Source organism: Episyrphus balteatus, chromosome 2, assembly GCF_945859705.1.
Source record: "Episyrphus balteatus chromosome 2, idEpiBalt1.1, whole genome shotgun sequence".
Lineage (NCBI taxonomy): Eukaryota > Metazoa > Arthropoda > Insecta > Diptera > Syrphidae > Episyrphus > Episyrphus balteatus.
The window spans coordinates 18,111,572-18,130,914 of NC_079135.1; the positions used below are offsets into that span (position 1 = coordinate 18,111,572).

At 35.0% G+C, this 19,343-nt stretch overlaps 1 protein-coding gene across 14 annotated transcripts in view; it reads left to right on the forward strand.

The window, feature by feature from the left end:
- The window catches only part of LOC129908709 (titin), a 167,738-nt gene extending 148,624 nt beyond the window's left edge, over positions 1-19,114 (forward strand). For 7 of the 14 annotated variants that reach the window (XM_055985417.1, XM_055985416.1, XM_055985418.1 and 4 more), the window contains 14 exons: positions 4,642-9,933; positions 10,434-10,475; positions 10,548-10,802; positions 10,969-11,934; positions 12,202-13,578; positions 13,633-13,923; positions 13,994-14,135; positions 14,198-15,213; positions 15,674-15,979; positions 16,088-16,108; positions 16,215-16,319; positions 17,127-17,321; positions 17,404-17,706; positions 18,187-19,114. In XM_055985417.1, the coding sequence (XP_055841392.1) occupies positions 4,642-9,933; positions 10,434-10,475; positions 10,548-10,802; positions 10,969-11,934; positions 12,202-13,578; positions 13,633-13,923; positions 13,994-14,135; positions 14,198-15,213; positions 15,674-15,979; positions 16,088-16,108; positions 16,215-16,319; positions 17,127-17,321; positions 17,404-17,706; positions 18,187-18,371 (10,496 nt within the window). In that variant the 3' untranslated portion in view covers positions 18,372-19,114. Of the gene's footprint in view, positions 1-4,641; positions 9,934-10,099; positions 10,144-10,433; positions 10,476-10,547; positions 10,803-10,968; positions 11,935-12,201; positions 13,579-13,632; positions 13,924-13,993; positions 14,136-14,197; positions 15,214-15,673; positions 15,980-16,087; positions 16,109-16,214; positions 16,320-17,126; positions 17,322-17,403; positions 17,707-18,186 lie in introns of those variants that run through there. The other 7 variants (XM_055985429.1, XM_055985419.1, XM_055985427.1 and 4 more) reach the window with 5 other exon arrangements.
- The last annotated feature ends 229 nt before the right edge of the window (positions 19,115-19,343 follow it).

Below are 19,343 nucleotides of genomic sequence, written 5' to 3' on the forward strand. Positions count from 1 at the left end.
AAACAAAAACCAATTATGAGCGGAGGAAGCAAAATACTGTTGCAAAGTCGGGATTTTTCGAAATTCCACAAAAATTGCATTAAATTGAAAACCGTAAGGATTTGGGATGAACAAGTTACCAAATTCTGAGAGCCCTTAAGTTGGCCTATAAGCATATTTCGTTTGATCCATTACTTTTGGGACACCCTGTATATAGGCAGCAAAAACTTACACACTTTTTTTTTTGTTTTTTTCTTCTTTCTTTTTACATATATGTTCTAAAACAAAAAAAAAAAAACAACAAAACATTGCTAACAACTCTTCTTTTCTGTAGCCCTAGGGTTGCCATTTTTTTTTTTATAAGAAAAAGGCGTTTTCTTTCGTTTATTGAAGTAAATAACTCCATGTGATGTCCATAAAAACAAAATCCTTTAACTAAATTGTATCTAATCTGTGTTAAAAACTGCTTAAGACTTGCTTTAGGTATCTGTACAATTCGCATACATGTTGAAAAGACTTGAAAAATCGACGAGAATTTTAGAAATTTATACCTTTTAGGACCCTTTTGACACTTCAAAATCTGACAGGATACATTATATAATCAAAATACACTTTATCTTATTCAAATACGAAATATAAAGGTTCAGATTTTTAGCCTAGCTCATTTTTAGTGACGTGTGAAATAAAAAAATTGATGAACAATCTGTTTCACATTAAAACAAAAAAAAAACAGGTGTCGAATTACGGCATACATACGTTAACGTATTGATGCTTTATGTCTTTATCATTTTATTCTAATTAAATATAGAGAGAGCAATAGTCACAACGTTTAAGAACGTATGCCGTAGTTCGACCCCATGTTTATTGCTAAGTAAAGCATTCCACATTCGTGAAGTGCAGTTTTTTTCAAGTTATACTTCTTTTTGTGCTTTATACAACCCAAGTAAAATTTATATTTGAGCGGCCATTTTTAAACTATACTATGTATAATAGATTTTTTTTATAATGTTATACTACGTTTCCACCTACCCTAAATCCGAGATTAAGCTAAGTAGATTTAGCATAAATCTCGAGTTTTATTCTAAATTTCGGATTAGGAGTAGGTGAAAATCTTAGATTAAGGGTAGCTGAACCCAAATCTGAGATTAAGCAAAGTAGATTTAAAATAAATCCCGAGATTTATTCTAAATCTACTTACCTAAATCTCGGATTTAGCGTAGGTGGAAACATAGTATTAATTTCCTTTTGAAACAAAGACATAAGGTCCGTTTGGTTTGGTTTATTTCCCAGTATTAAATCAACTCTATTTGTAAACCCATTCCGTTCCATTTGTCAGTTGCGATTCTTTTTTCATTCAGAGCGTTCACTCTCAGAATTTCACTTTCATCAAAACTCTTTTCGTACTCTGAACATGCCTTTAAATTCTAGTACTTTCACACTATAATACTTTGATGTAATCGCTGGCTTTATTAATGTTAATGTCATTTTGGTATTGGTCAAAATGTTAATTTTCACCCTGACACAATCACGGGAAAAGAAGTATAACTTCAACGATATGCTTAAACATGGGAGCAACTCAACCACAAGTCTTCTAGTACTATTAAAAAATCCGAATAAAATATCGTCACTGATTCTGTGTACTGGGCTAAACTGAACTTGAACATAATTATATTTATCCAACAAAATATACACTTAACAAAATAAAAAAAACATAAAACAACATGAAACAGGCATTGACATAATACACAACAAGCCCATACACAAAACAAAATAAAAACAACATTTTGACAAACAAAATTCTTGCAACACAAAAACAAAACTATCTGACGAAGCAAGTTTTAATGCGTTTTTGAGTGTTCAAATTCTATATGTTATTCCTTAAATAATTAAAAACTCCGTTTGATATAAATAACAATACCTAAATATTTATTTTCTACACAAGTTTGTTTTAATTAATAAAAAAAATGTAACTAACATTAAAAGTTTTTTATTTCTTTTTTTATTTGAACATAAATAATTTTAACTAACAAACATTTTTCACTAAACATAAAATCAACAACATCACAACATACACTTTGTAAATACAAAAATATTCTTAGGGCATTTTGTTTTAAGTAGGTTAGGTTAGTTTGAACTCTAGAGTTGCATTTTGAATCGTAAAAAGTCAATTTTGACAGTTTAACTCCTTTTTAGATGATATCTGATTCTTTATTCAGGGAAGCATTCCAATCATTTTTTTTAAGTCTTGATCTTAAACTATACACATAGAAAAAGCAGTACTTAATAAAATGTGCTCTGCCAAATCACCCTTAACACTTAAAAGTATACAGTGTAAACATTACCTTAGAGCTAGTATAACAATCGAGTAAGTAACAACTTACAAATTAGGTGCTGAAAATTTCCCTGGGTGTCACTTCCCGTGTTAAAAGAACCAAATGTCAGAAGCTTGTCGGTTGACAAACAATCTAAAACCCACTATCTAGCAGTAAGTGAGTTTTGGTTGTCAACCAACGATATCATCTCATGAAATGTGCACTTCCCGACTGACTTTCACACCATAACTATTGTCCTATGTTAAATTCAAGGAATTCCTTTACGTATTTGGTCCACCTTAATAGATACCCTTCAAGTAAGAAAACGGAGTTCAGAAAATATACTCCGACCGAGAAAAACGGGGTTGCACTCACACACTTGCAACTTTTTGTGTATGAACACAAAGTCGAAGGAGAAATCGTGGTGAAAAAACCAATACATATAAAATCGGCTCCGCTGTGATTATAATTTCCATACTAATTTGAGCCGCCTTCGGACCCGTTTCTGAGCCGAGGTCGGACTCGTTTGCTTGAAGGGTAAATTAGTAAGACCGTCAAATAATTTTTTGAAAGCTTCAAACTACATTGCCAGCTTTGAAGCAGTAGATACGCAATCGTCACCTTTTAGTGTAGCGAAGTGAGGCATCTCTTTTTTACCAGGAAGTGAGAGTGAGAAAGCAATGAAGTGAATGTCTAAATATGTCGGGTAAGTCACCCGTTTATAAGTGCGATTCAAAGATCGAATTGAATCTGAATCGAAATTTCGTTTCAGGTATATGACGATTTCGATCGATCCGTCGATCTTGGTATATATGCATTTTTTCGATTCGATCCAGTTTCCCGACTCGGATCGGATCAGGTGATCCGGATTCAATTCGGATTCAAATCATCTTATAAACAGGGTAGGACACAGTGTCCTATGTGAACAATCATTTGGAATTCTCTGCACTTTCTTGTTGAGAAAGAGATAGCTTATTGACGCATCTTTTTCTCACCGTGAAGGAGGATTAGGGTCAATAAGAAGACTCATTTCGACGTCTCTGTGCTTTTGGTCTCGCAATTCATAATGAGAAAAGATAGCTAAGTAAGAAATCTTTTCCTCACAGTGAAGTGCAAGTTTTAAAGTACAGAGGCGTTAAAATATCCAAGATATTGTTCACATTGGCCTCACTCCACCAATTCATTTTGACATTTCTGTGATGCTTTCTCACTTGCACTTGATAGTTACAAGGGAATGGCCAAAAGAGGCAGGAAATTTTAAACTCATTTAAATCTTCGGACTCACATAGCTGTCAACATAATCTAAATGAATGAATGAATGAACCGTCCAATATGAACATTGGCAATAGGGACAAAACTGACACATGTATATCTAATTAAAAGTTTTAACCAAATAATGTATGAATTGTGACAATTAAGTAAATGTTAAAAAAGATTAGTATTTGCTTTCAAATTCATAACAAAATGTCAGTTTTGTCAAAGTGATGTCTTTGACGTTTGAGAAAAAAAAGCTTGCAAATGTACTAGATCATCTACTCACGAATAAACTACCACCCCCAATGGAACGAGGCTTCACAAAAATAGTTACTATGTCATTTGAGCCATTTTTATTTTGATAACGAACCGGATTGTAGTAGTAAAAGTACATTTTCACCAGAGCACATTCCCTGAGTATACTATACATTAGCTCAAGTCTCTGATTTTGCTATAAAAAGTTAAAAATGCTTAAAAACTTCACCCAATAGGCTAACGTATTTAGTTTAATGATTTCTAGGTTTCGTTTCTTAAATTTTAAATTCAAAATTTTAACGTTAGGATATCTATTATTTGCTAATAAAGACTTTTGATTCTGTTAACCAGCATTCCGTAAAGCATTCCATAGTTTTTCTTAATTTTTATTCCATTTTCGGAACTTAAATACAAATTAAGGAAAGACCCTTTAGTATTAAATCATTCCATGCAAATAAATGTAAATATCGGCTTCATAGTTATTAAGCTTCTAAAAAGCTTCTTTTATCTAAAAAAAAAAATTTAAACCTCAAACAAAGCTGTTCCTAGACCCCGCTGACACTTTTAATAGAAGTCTAAAGCTTATTATATTTGCTCCTGTATAAAAATAGGTTTGGAAAAAGTCAACAAACAAAAATGTTCAAAAATCTGCATTTATTCGCTATTTCCGCTCTATATGCAAATTTGAACTTTAAGTTTTAGCAAGGTTTTAAAACCTTACTAAAACTTAATGTTCTAAAAGGCTATATGAAAAAGGTTTGAGCTAAGCTAAAGAGCGTTAAAAATGTTTTTCATACAATTTAATAATTTATATTTTTTTATAATCCTCCTTTTCAAAAAGGTATTCCAGTTGAAGTACACAAGGACTTCGAGATCAGCGTAATTGAAGAAGAAGCACCAGTCAAGATAGTCGATGAAGAATATCCAGAATATGTTGTAGATGTTAAAGTAACCGAGGAAATCCCTGAAGAACCAGAATCAATACCAATTGAAGTAGTAGAAGAAGCACCAGAAGAAGTTAAGCCAGGTACAACGGAACCAGTGAAACCAAAGAAAAAGAAGAAGATCGTTAAGAAACAAGAAGATGATCAAGATGATATTATCAAGGCCTTGCTGGAGCAAGAAGTTGAAAAGACAGTTCTCGAAAAATACGAGAAAATCGATATTGAAAAGCCCAAGAAAGAAAAAGTCAAGATAGAAGGTTTGGTACCGACTAAGATCGAACGTGTTGAACATAAAGCACAAAAAATGACTGTTGTTGAAGCAGTAGATCTTCCACAAGTGGTTAAATTGAAGCAAACTAAACGTAAGGAGAAATCAGTTGAACCGGAAACTAGTTTGTTGCCTAAGTTTAAACTTAAGAGTCGTATTGTATATGTTGAATTCCCACCAGAACTTTTGGTACCAAAGATAACTGATATTAATGCTATTCGTGCAAATGGTGACCTCTCACGTAATATTGAAGAAGCTGAAGAACTACTGAAGACAAAACCAAAGAAGTTCAAGAAGATTAAGAAAATCAAGGATGATCGCGAGAAGGTTGAACTGGAAAAGTATGAGAAATATGTTAGCAGTTCTGAAGATGAAGCTGAGGTCAAACCTTATGAAAAGCCCGAAAAGGTAAAGGTACCAGAAGAACCAGAGCAAATTGTTGAAATTAAGCTGGGCAAGGGCAAAAAGAAGCCTATTGCTGAAGAGCAAGCAGAGAGTGTAACACTGAAGAAAACACCAACCAAGCCAAAAGAAGAAGAGGTTGTCACAGAAAAGGTCATCAAAAAGAAAGAAGATGTCGTTGTTCAAGAAGTAGTTGAAGAACCTGAACAACCAAAATACAAGATGGAACCATTTGAACCAGTTGACTTTGAACATCCGGAATATCCTAAAGAGGAACTTGAAGAGATTGAAAAACCAGAGTTTCCAAAGAAAGAAAAGAAACAAGAAAAGCCCAAACACAAGCGTAAGGAGAAGCAAAAGCCCGAACAAGAATTCGAAACGGTACAAATCGTTCCAGGTGTTCCAAAGGATGAAGAAGAGCAACCAGAAGAGACTGTCAAATTTAGAATACCCGAAAGTGAAGCACCTGAAGAACCAACTGCTGAAGTTAAGTTGAAGCCCGTCAAGAAGGTCAAAGAGGAAAAACCACAAGAAGAAGCTGTAGTGATTCCGAAAGAAGAAGAAGAACTTCCAAAAGAAGAAGTGATTGTAACAGAACCTGAAGTCAAAGAAGAAAAACCTAAGAAGAAACCAAAGAAAGAAAAGGTTAAGGAAGTTAAACCCGTTGAAGAGGAAGAAAAAATTTTCGAGGTCTCTGTTACTGAAGAAGAAGTTGTTCAAGAAGCTCCTGTTGAAGAGAAGAAGCCCAAAAAGGTGAAAGTGAAGGAATCAAAGCCTGAAGAACAACCTGTGGCTGAGATTGAAGTCATAACTGAGCAACCTGAAGTGCAAAAACCAGAGCCAGTATATGATTCATATGAAATTTCTGTAACTGAAACTGAAGCTCCAGAAATTCCTGAAGAATTCAAGGTTAAGGTAACTGAAAGTCAAGAAAAGGAAGTCACCTTCGAGGAGGTGGTTGAAGAAAAGGTTGTCACTAGACGTAAGAAGCCCAAACCAGAAGAAAAACCAGAAGAGTTCCAAATCAAACTTAAGGAACCAGAAGTTGAAGAAATCGAAGAACCAACTCAAGAAGCAACCTTCCAAATCAAGAAACCAGTTGAAGATGTACCTGAGGAAGCAGAAGTCGAAGTCAAGTTTACAGCTCCACAGCCTATTGAAGAAAGTGAAGTTGAAGTAGTTGTAAAGAAGAAGAAACCAAAGAAGAAGCCAGTAGAGGTCGAAGAGGCTAAATTGGAGGTTAAGGTGGAGGAAATCATTGAGACTCCTGAAGAACCAATTGAAGAAATTCAAGTACAAGAAGAAGAGGTTCCTGAGGTACAACCAGAGAGTTACAAATATAAATTGACTGAAACAGAGCCTGAAGAAAAACCACAACCTGTTGTGGAAGAAGTGGAAGAAGTTGCACCTATTCCTGAACCAGTGGTTGAAGAAATCCAGGAAGACTTTAAAACATACGAAATCACAACTAAGGAGTTTGAACCGGAAGAAAAGCCACAAGAACCCGAGGAGGTACCTGAGGTAAAGGTTAAGAAAATAAAGAAGGAGAAGGTTAAACAAGTGGTTGAAGAGATTCAAGAAGTCAAGGTTATTGAAGAAACTCCGGAAGAAGTGGTACAAGTTCAAGAAACTGAACCTGAAGAAGCTGTATTCCAGGTTAAGAAGAAGGTTCCAAAGGATGTTCCTGAAGAGTTTGAGGCAGAAGTTGTACTCACCACTCCTAAAGAAGAAGAGCAACCTGTAGCTGAGGTCAAGATCAAACAGAAGAAACCAAAGAAACCTAAGGTAGAGGAAGAAGCAGCAATGCTTGAAGTTAAGGTTGTTGAATTTGAAGCTCCTGAAAAACCAGAAGAAGAAGAAAAGGTAGTTGAGGTAATTGAAACTGTTCCAGAGGAACCAAAGAAACCCGTTGAGAAAATTAAAGAGGTTAAAATTATTGAAACTGAGCCAAAACCTAAAGAACAACCATTCTATGAAGTTTCAGTTGTTGAAGAAGAAGCACCGGAAATTCCTGAAGAAGAAGCACCAATACAAGAAGTAAAGGTTATTGAAGAGGATGTTCGCGAAGTGCAAACTGAAGAAATTCAAGAAGTTAAGGTGGTCAAAAAGAAGAAGAAGCCTGCACAAAAAGAAGAAGAAGTACCTGAAGTTAAGTTCTCTGTAAGTAAAAAAGAACCAGAAGAGCCAGAAGAAGTACAGGCTGAAGTTGTTCTTTCTGCGCCTAAACCTGAAGAGGTTGAAGATGTTGAAGTAGAAATTAAACAGACCAAACCAAAGAAAACAAAACCGGTAGAAGAAGAATCTGCAATTCTTGAAGTTAAGGTGATTGATATTGAACCGGAAACTGTTGAAGAAATTGTCGAAGAGGTGAAGGTTGTAAAGAAAAAACCAAAGAAGCCTGTTGTTGAGGAAGTTGAAGAAGCTCCACAAGAGTTCAAGGTTAAACTTGCCAAGGAAGAGCCAGAAGAAGAGGTCTTAGAACAAGCATTTACAATCAAACCCAAAAAGAAACCAATTGTTCAAGATGAACCGGAAGACGTTGAAGCTGAGTTCAAGCTTCCTGTTACTAAAACAGTTGAAGAAGTTACCGAAGATGCACAGATAAAAATGAAGAAACCAAAGAAAAAGGTTAAGGAAGAAGCTGCTGCTGAACTTAAGGTTAAGGTTGTTGAAGAAGTACCATATGAAGGACCAGCTGAAGAAATTATTATTCAGGAAGAAGAAGAAGAGGCACCTTATGTTGTTGAAGAACCCGAAGAAGAGGAACAAGTAATTGAACATAAGATTCGAGTAATTGAAGAAATTCCTCAAGAAATCGTTGAAGAAATTATTGAACAACCAGAGGAACCAGTTCCTGAAGAAAAGGTTCAAGAAGAAAAGGTTAAACTTCCAAAGAAGAAGAAGCCAGTTGTTGAAGTTGTTGAAGAACCTGAAGCTGAAGTTACTCTTCCTCAAAAGAAACCAGTTGAACAAGTTACAGAAGATGCCGAAATTAAGGTTAAGAAACCGAAGAAACCTAAAAAGGTTGAAGAAGAAGCAGCTGATTTCAAGATTACAATTGTCGAAGAAGTTCCACAGGCTCCACAAATTGAAGAGGTTGTTGAAATAGAAGAAATCATTGAACAACCTAAGGAAGAAGAAAAGAAACCAGAAGAAATTCCTAAACAATATGAAATCAAGATTCAAGAAATTGAACCTGAAGAAATTCCAGAAGAGGCACAATTTAAGGTTAAACCCAAGAAGGTTGTTGAAGAAGAAGAAGAAGTTGCCGAAGTGAAGATTAAGGTGGCAGAAAAGAAGGTTGTTAAAGAGGAACAAGTTGAAGAAAAGATTGTTATGAAGAAACCGAAGAAAAAGAAGCCCGTCGAAGAAACATTTGAAGAGGCTAGCATTAAACTTATTCAACCTGTTGAGCCTGAGGAAGAACAAATTGCCGAAGTAACGCTTAAACCGAAAAAACCAAAAGAAATTCAAGAAGAAGAACAAGAAGTTAGCGTTGAAATGAAGCTTCCTAAACAGAAGACCGAAGATACACCAGAAGAAGCACTCACTTTGAAAAAGAAGAAGAAACCAAAACGCGTTGAAGAAGCTGCAGCTGAACTTGAAATCCAACAGGAAGTTATAATCGAAAGACCTGTTGAAATTGAAGAAGAAGAAATAATTGAAGAAGCTGTTTTCAAGCGAAGACCATCAAAACTGGTACCTACTGTTGAAGATCTTGACGAAGAAGAAGTTAGTATGTCTTTGAAGAAACCTCGTAAAATTAACGAAGGTGTCGAAGGTGAAGCTACAGTTACCAAGAAACGTCCAGTCAGACCTGTACAGGATGCTGGTGAAGAAAGTGCTGAATTGGTTATACGAAAACTTGAAGAATATGAAGAAACCGATGACGTTGAAGAATTTGTTGTTTCTAAGAAACCTAAACCAATGCCAAAACAAATTACTGATATACAAGATCAAGAATATACCATCAAGAAATTAAAGAGACGCAAGAAGAGCAGCGTTGACATTCCTGAATTCACCGATGTTGAAAATGTCACTTTCCGTGCCAAATCTACAAAAACCAAAGAAGATGTTGATCAAGAGTTTAACATCGATTTGGACTCGTATGCCGAAGAAGAAATTTCAATGTCATCCAAGGTGAAAGTTAAACGTCCTATCAAGAAGACCTTTGCTGAAGCTGCGGATGAAGCTCAAATTAAGATCATCCAAGATTATGACGATGGTGAAGAACAAATTATTGAAGAAATCGTTGATAGCAGTGATGGTGAAGACAACACTATGTATGATGTTGAAGAGCCAGAAGAATTCCAAGCCGAAGAACTACCACCCGATGAAGTTGAGTTCAAACTTAAGCCAAAATCAAAACCTAAACCGAGATACTCTGTGCAACATGAAGATGGCGAAGAAATTCTGCTGGCATTTAAACCCAAGCGTCATGAAGACTCGGTGACATTTGATGAAGACTCATTGACGTTCCACAAGAAGCGCAAGATGACACAGCAAATCTTCAATGAAGGTCTTTATTATTTTTTGTTTAAAAATATTTTATTTATATTTAAATATGCGCTTTTATCATTTGATATATTTATTTCTTTATAATTTTTCTCATTCACACACACACACTCACTATAAACTCTTAAATTATTTTTAACTCTCATTGATGCTTCTAATTTTAATATTAGGAATCAATTATAATGCTTATATGATAACAGAGTACTGATGCGAGGTAAAGGTGTACATATTCATGACTAATATTAGATCTTCACCGTTAAGTTCAATTATAATAAATTGTATTCTTAGTTCTGTCACAATCCGTAGTGTCACTTTTGACAGTTTGTAAGATTTGAAATCATCTTCTTTTGTTACAAAAACTTAACGAAAGATTACAAAACATGTGCTAAATCGACGAAAGCTTTCAAAAGTGACACTTTTGTCATCCTGAACGTCACTGCATGTGATTGTCATTTGACATTTCTTATTTCACATCAACTAACGGTTGTTTTGTATCAATCCTAGATGGCGCTTCTTTGAACATTACCCGGGAAGCACAAGTTGAAGGTAAAAGATCAATATTCCTTCAAATGTATTTATCTGTCAAAACTAACGTCAAACTTATTTTTTACTCTTCAGAAACTGATGGTGAAGAAAACGTCATGTACTCCATTTGCAATTACATCGCTGACAACGACGAAGCCATCAATTTAGTTGAAGGCGAGAAGGTCTATGTTGTTGGACGTCACAGCTCTGAATGGTGGTTTATTCGCAAGAACCTAACTGCTGAAGAAGGTTGGGTCCCAGCCCAATATCTTATGGAACCTGCAGCCTACACTCTTTACGTGCAGAAGAAACTTCACGAGAAGATCGACAAATTGCCTGTCTTTGAACGTAAGTTAAAAAATTTAGTGCAAATGTCAAAGTAAAACTTGTCTAACGTATTTGTGTTTTTATGTTTCGTCCATCGTTGTGTTTAACCACCACAACACACTCAAACACACCCATGCACTTTAACTGTCATCATCTGTCACTGCAATGCAAAATAAAAAAAACACAGGACCTGGTCCAAATGAAAAACCCATGGCACCACGTTTCATCGAGAAATTGCAACCAATTCACACACCCGATGGATATACTGTACAATTTGAAGGCAAAGTTGAGGGTGTACCACGCCCACAAATCGCATGGTTCCGTCAAACTGCCATTATTAAGCCATCTCAAGACTTCCAAATGTATTACGATGATGATAATGTGGCAACGCTGATTATCCGGGAAGTCTTCCCTGAAGATGCCGGTATGTTTACATGTGTGGCAAAGAATGCCGCTGGTTTTGCATCGACTACCACAGAATTGGTGGTCGAAACACCATTATCCGATCATGGATCTGATGCTACCGGCTTGTCACGTAAGAGTTTGTCACGTGAATCATCTCTCGCTGACATTCTTGAAGGTATACCACCAACCTTCTCACGTAAACCACGTGCACAATATGTCGATGAAGGCCAGAATGTGATCTTAGAATGCCGTTTGGTAGCCGTTCCCGAACCAGATATCGTATGGACATTTAACGGCGAAGAAGTGATCACCGAAAAGAACGTTAAGGTGGCAACAGAATCTGATATGCACATGTACTGTAGTATTATACACATCACCAAGGTAAAAAAATCACAAGAAGGTGTTTACGAAGTTATTGCCACAAATCGTGAAGGTGAATCACGTTTGCCAATTGTTCTTAAGGTGAAAACAGATGAAAAAGAACCACCACAAATTCTGGAACCCCTAAGAAATATGATAATTCGTGAGGGTGAAAGTGCAGTCCTAACAACACAAATTGTTGGTAATCCACCGCCAAAGATCACCTGGTCTAAGGATGGTAAACCAGTTAAGGCGAATACAAAGTCCGAAAAAGATACACATACTTTGACATTGATTTCGCCCAAACTGACAGAAAAGGGTGAATACACTGTTAAGGCAGTGAATCCACTGGGAAGTGTTGAGACCACAGCATATTTGACAATTGAAGGTAGGTTTTTTTGTATATCCTTGCACATCAGATAACACAAAATGGTATCCTCTGTTTTGTTTATTTTTATTTGTAAATCTTGAAAGTCTAAAAATTGAAATTAGTGCCATATTTACACCTTTCTTCCCTATTAAATCATATTCGAAAAAGATCCGAAACTTCAGAATTTTTTTCGAAAACGGTTCAATATCTCTTTACTTTTGATTTTGATTCAAAAAAGTAATGTCCAAAGGAATTTTTTGATTAATATTTTGTTTTTCTTCATAGAAGCGGCAAGTGGAAACGCTGAGCCACCACTCTTCATCGAACGCTTCCAAGAACAATCAGTACCTCAAAAGGGAACAATCAGCCTTACAGCCAAGGTTACTGGTAACCCAGTACCTGAAGTTAGTTGGCTCTTTAACAACAATCCATTAGAACCATCCAAACGTGTGCAATTACGTTATGATGGTGAAATGATTGAACTTACCATTACCAATGCCAACCCTGAAACTGATTCTGGTGATTATAAATGCATTGCCAGTAATCCAGTTGGTAATACATCACATGGAGCTCGTGTCATTGTTGAAGTTGACGAAGTCACATTTACCAAGAAATTGAAAAAGAACATTAGCATTGAAGAAACTCAATCTTTGACACTTGAATGCGAGACATCACATGTTGTTTCAACAAAATGGTTCTTCAACAACAAAGAACTTAGTGGCATGGATCATAGAGTTGTTGTTGAAGATGGCAAAGTACATAAGCTCTTTATTAAGACAACAAATCTTCGTGATGCTGGTAATTATGTATGCAAAGTTAAGAATCAAGAAACTCAATCAACTGTTGAGGTTTTGCAACGTAAGCCAGAGTTTATTCGTCCACTTCAAGACTTTGAAGTCAAGGAGAAGGAAGATGCATACTTTGAGGTAGAAATATCTTCTGACGCTGCTGAAGTTACCTGGGTAAGAGAAGGTGAGAAAATCACACCTGAAAACAAGAGGTTCGAAATAATTAAGGAAGGAAAGATCCGTAAGTTGATTATTCGTGAGTCCTCCATTCATGATGAAGGTGAATTCACATGTGTGCTTGAAGATCAAGAGTGCACAGCTGAACTTATTGTTATTGAATTACCACCACAAATTATTCGTAAGATGGATGACGTTACCGTTACTAAAGGTGAAACGGCTACATTTGAAATTGAACTCACCAAGGGTGATGCTTTGGTGAAATGGTTTAAAAATGGCAAAGAACTTCAGTTCTCCGAACATGTTCAACTCAGTATCGATGGTAAACGTCAAATGTTGAAGATTTTCAAATCTCAACCAGATGACGCTGCCGAGTATACATGTCAAGTTGGAGATCAAACGTCAAAGGGAAAATTAGTTGTTGAAGAACCAATGGTTGAATTCACTGTCAAATTGCCAGATGTCACTTTGGCAACTAAATCAACTGATGCTGAGTTTGTTTGTGAACTTTCACGACCAGATGTCGAAGTGACATGGTACAAGAAGGGCAAGAAAGTTACACCGAATAAGAAACATGACGTTTATGTTGAAGGCACAGTTCGTCGTTTGGTTATCCATGATGCCGATGAAGATGATGTTGGAGAGATAAGTTGCACAGCTATTAACGTAACGACAGTTACTAAGCTGTGTGTTGAAGGTAGGATCAGGGAAAATTGAGTGTGGGAATTTACTAATATTTTGACATTTACAGAAATAAAAACTGCTCCAATCATTATTTCTGACAAGGAACAAACAATTAAGGTTAAGGAAAATGATGACGTCACTATGACAGTTAAGTTCAGTGGTAAACCACAACCAGAGGCTACTTGGTCGACATCGAAAACGGTTGTTAAAAAGAACAATAGGGTAACGCCAACAATTGATGACGCTTCAGCTTCGTTAACAATTCGCAAAGTTGTTGAAGAGGATGAAGATGAATATATTGTCAAGTTGGTTAATCCAGTTGGGGATGCCGAAGCTAGTATTAATTTGGTGATCATGAGTAAGATGAACTGTCAAAAGAAAGGAAAATAACGGTGACTTACGATCTTCTTCTTTTGTCTTTTTTTTAGGACCACCAAAAGCCCCAGGCTCACCACAACCATTGGAAGTTATGCACGATTCGATTACTCTTTACTGGAAGGCACCAGAAGATGATGGCAAATCCGAGATCACAGAATACATCCTCGAATACCAGGATGTTAAAATACAAAAGTAAGTTAATCTGTCAAAATTTTTATAACAACACATGGTTTTAACATCTCTGTACTTTTTAGATGGATTGAAATCCGTAAGATCAAGGAAACTACTTATACTCTGACCAAATTACAAGTCGACTCAGAATACGTATTCCGAGCTATAGCTGTCAACGAAGTTGGTCCGAGTCCACCATCACCACTTTCACCACCCATTCGTTTGGTTGCTGAGAAGAAAACCGAAAAGCCAACAGTTCAACAACCACTTCAAGATATTACCAGTGAACTCGACAAAGAGGTCACTCTATCTTGCATCTTTGGTGGTATTCCAGAACCTAAAATTACATGGAAAAAGAATGGTAAAACTATCGAATCCACTAGCATTCGCTATGAGAATCGTGTATCCAAATACACAATTGAAAAGACAACAGTTGAGACTGAAGCTACATACACATGTGTGGCAGAAAATGAAGTTGGTTCAGTGGAAACTTCATGCAAAATCATAATTCGCGAGAAACCGACAATAGAAATCGATGAGAAATATATTGTACAGAAATTAAAGACAGACAGCACATTAACCATTCCAGCGAGAATCCGAGGCTATCCACAACCGAAAATAACATGGTTCAAGGAAACAACGGAAATAACAACAACCAAGCGGACTGTTATTGAAACAATCGAAACGTCATCAACTGTCACCATTACAAAATTGACACGTGAAGATTCGGGTCGTTATAAGGTGACAGCTACAAATACTGCTGGAACAACAAGTGTGGATGTTACTGTACAAGTAATTGATAAACCACAACGTCCAAATTCATTGGAAATTAAGGAAATGAAGAAGGATTCCATTAAATTGGAATGGACACCACCAATTGATGATGGTGGCTTGGAAGTTACAAAATACATTCTGGAAAAATGCGATATACAAAATAATGTTTGGATGAAGGTTGCTGAAATGGACACAAGCATATGCTCGTATTCCGTGCAAAAACTTGCAATGAATAGCCAGTACATGTTTAGGGTCTATGCCAGCAATCCCATCGGTATATCGGATCCAACAGAAAGTGAACCGGTTACGATAGCTAAGAAAATGGGTAAGCTATAAGTTTGACATTAGTCAATGGAAAAGAAGTTAGTAAGATTCCAGGGATATCTTGTTTCTGGTTTTGTCAGCTTCAAAGGACTAGTTTTTCAGTGCGAGATTATTCTAGTTTCAGTGTTAAGCTCCAGTAAATTTCTACAGCATTTTTTTTAGTCAACTTTGATTTGGTTTGACAGATGGAGGTACAAATCTAGATGGCGCTAATATCGAAATCCCCGTTTAATAGACTTGCCATCTTGTATTTGATATTTTATTCAACTTTCGTACTCGTATTAACTGTTAGCTAACTCACCAAATATGGTTAGACAGACGGAGGTATAATCCTAGATAGCGCCACTATTGAAATTTATTTTCAATGGAAACGTCATCTTATTAACTGAAAAACTGGTCCCAATATTATTTGTCTATAACCACTCTTTCTGTCACTTACTTAATTTGAATAACATTTCTAGACAAACCAACACCGCCACGTGAACCGCTAGATGTATGCGGTATGACTGAAACTTCATTTACACTCTCTTGGGAAGCATCCGAATCGGATGGTGGCAGCAAGATCATCGAATATATTGTTGAAATTAAAGAAATCCATGAGACTGAATATAGACTCTTGGGCAGTTCGAATGGAAATATAACAAATATATTTGTTAGTAATGTTGTGAAAGACAAGGCCTATAACTTTAGAATATTTGCCAAGAATGAAGTTGGCATTAGTGAAGCATTAGAGACTGAAGATAAGATTATTGTTGGCAGGAGAATAAGTAAGTTAAATTAAATTTTTATAACAGTTTTCAATACTTCTAAATCATATTTCTTTTAACATAATTTAAATTTGCATTTATAACGCTTTTGGCTTTTTGGCTTATTAGTTCGTCCATGGGAAAAAGTTGGTATGTATAAGGCTTATAATGCTTTGCTTTTATGCTTATTTCTTAATTATTTTCATTCTTGAAATATTCTTGAATTCAATTTATAAAATTATTAAATATTTCATAGCACCTCCATCCCCACCACAAAATCTTAGAGCGCCAGATGTGACAAGCAGAAGCGTCACTTTGGATTGGGAAGTTCCAATCAGCAATGGCGGATCTGAAATCACTGGTAAGATTTGTCGTTACAAACTATTTCCACCATTTTTTCTTAGCTTAGATATTAAATATAGGCATCTACAGGAAAAATACTGTTATACAACAGAATGTTAACATCTTTCGTACTCATGTGAACATACATTTTAAAACTTAGTAGATCCATACCATAATAAGTCGTAGTATTTGGTAGTATAAATAATTGTCATTTAGACATGTGTCAGAGAGTAAATTTTCACTCTAATATAAACGCTGGAAAAGAAGTATTACTTCAAAAAAGGCATAGTGCAGATGGCTTTTATGACAGCTGTCAACTAAGAAGAAAATTATACCTAGTACTAAAATTCGAGAGATAAGGTTTACTGTTATACACCATTAAGTTTACATACTGTTATACACCAGTACGAAGTTCGAGAAATAAGGTTTACTGTTATACATCATAAAGTATACCTACTGTTATACACCATAATGAAAGATTGAATGATGGATCTCGAAATGTGTTTATAAAAATAAAGAAAAACGATAAGACTTAATTTTGTTAAACTGTTATACACACTCTGGTACCTTCACATAGTGGCGTTTTAGTAATCATTTAAATTTAAATTAACGTTAAATTACTCTTAAACTGGGAGTAGCTATGAAATTTTATTTTGTACTTAAAAAAACTATTTGACAGCTGTCAATTTAACGCTATTTATCTCAGCAAAGAGATATATTTTCTGCTAAATCTGTCTATAGAATCTCTAAACGTGATTGAATGAATGGAACTGAGCTTTAAAATTATGAGAACTTTTAATGTAATATACAAATTTTTATTTATTAGGTTACGTTATTGAAAAACGTTCATCGACATCAACAAAATGGACAAAGGTTGTAACATTGGATGCCCATTGTCTACAATATACAATTGAAAACTTGAAAGAAAAATGCGAATATACATTTAGGGTATTTTCTGAAAATTCAGTTGGTTTAAGTATACCAGCAAACACCGATAGCATTTCACTTAAAACACACGCAAGTACGTATAACTCGATTTATCATCCAATTCTAAAACTAAACATTAAACAAAAATAATTAAATTATTTTTTTTTTATAAATAGCCGTTCCATCACCACCAACTGGTCCATTGGAAGCAAGAGTTATTGCTGCCAATGCACATATCTTCGAATGGGGTATACCCGAGTCAGATGGAGGTGCGCCACTGCTCGGTTATAATATTGCCATTCGTGATTTACGCAAGACAATGTGGATTGAAGTTGGACGTGTGCCACCAGATATACAAAGATTCCAAATTAAGGATCTGCAAGAAAATCATGAATATATGATTCGTATATTTGCTAGAAATGAAATTGGTTTAAGTGAACCTTTAGAGTCTGAAGAACCATACAAGGTTATAACAACGGGTAAGTTTCGTCAAATAATAACGAGATAAATATAACATATCGTCAAGCTATTAGGCCTGTTTGATAACACTATTTATAAAAAAAAGCATTAAGGCTTTTATTTAAACTGTGGTTAGTAATTTATATCTCTGGTTCAAAGTGCATATAAGTTTAAATAGTCAAAATGATTGAACCATAGTGAACCCCGGTTAAACCAATGATTTGAGAAAATATAATATAAAATTGAAAATCACACTGATCCTTCCTTTAACTCGGTTTTGATTTCTTGATACGAGACTTAACTTTATTTAATGCGAGGAAATGCGGGAATAAACTTTTTAGCCACTCTTAAACCACAGTATAACCTTTGATTATGAAGAAACGAAGATTATAATTGTTTTGAGCGAACAGGCCTAAATTTAGCTATATTTTTCAAATTCAATCAAAATATCATTTCTCGTTGGTTAATCAAATTTGATTATCAATTTATCATTTAACCAGGTCACGAGATGCTACCCGATGAACCACGAACTGAAATGACTGGTATGAGTACAGACAATACATCGTCCTGGTTACGTGATCATAACATGGATGCGGACATTCATTCATATGCCCGTGCCAAACTACTACGCAAGGATGAATATTTCTTCCGAATTTTTTGCAATGCTGGCAAATTGTTCAAATAGAAATTTGAAAAAACAAACTTAACCCAGCTAGTAACGAATTATAAATATAAAAAAAAAAACTTATACAATACATTGATTATTTAGTTTTAAGTTAATTATGTACTTAATTAAGATATTTATTGATTTCATTATATACAATAATTATTTTAAATAATTTTAATTTATCAAAACGTTTATATCAAAAAAAAAAAGTAAGAGTTGCCATTTTTAAACATTAAATAAGGATCTAAATGGCATTTCAAAAAACCCCATAATAATATAAAAAGTGCGAGCGAAGATATAATACAAAAATAAAATAAAATTTGAAATGTCAGTTAAGAATCCTTTAAAGTGTTTAAGAGTGATCGCAACTAACGATTTCTCTTTTATACAAAAACAATTTTTTTATAATTCTTTTTGTAAACTGTGATAAATTTTACTAAAAGAGAATTCTAAATTTGTAAAATCGATAATGTAAGTGAGACAGGTATTGTGCCTGGAGATCTATTGAAATTGCAATGTTTGATTCTTTTTTTTTTAGGGAGACAAAAAAATATAGGTGCGAACGAATATTTTATACATAAAACTTTATTTAAAACAACATCAAATAATTAAATTTTATGTTAAAAAAAAAAGATTTTCAAATATGGCAATTTTCAATGTGATCTTTTGAGTAAAAACTTACACTACCGAAACGAAACCCCGATTTGTAAAACAAAAACATGACGTAATAAAAGATCAAATAAAGAACAATATTATGTAAATTTATGGTATTGAAGTTTATTTTTTTAAGCTAGAGCATTATGAAGTTATAGTACCAAGTCGTGAAGAAAAGTATAAGAAAATATAACAAAATAACAGCATAAAATTAAAGAACGGAGGCAACGCTGCTTTAGCTCACTGCCAACCAACTGCGGATCCAGGGGGGGGGGGCACGGGGGCACGTGCCCTCCCCCCCCCCAGAACTGGTTTATACTTTAAGCAAATCAAATT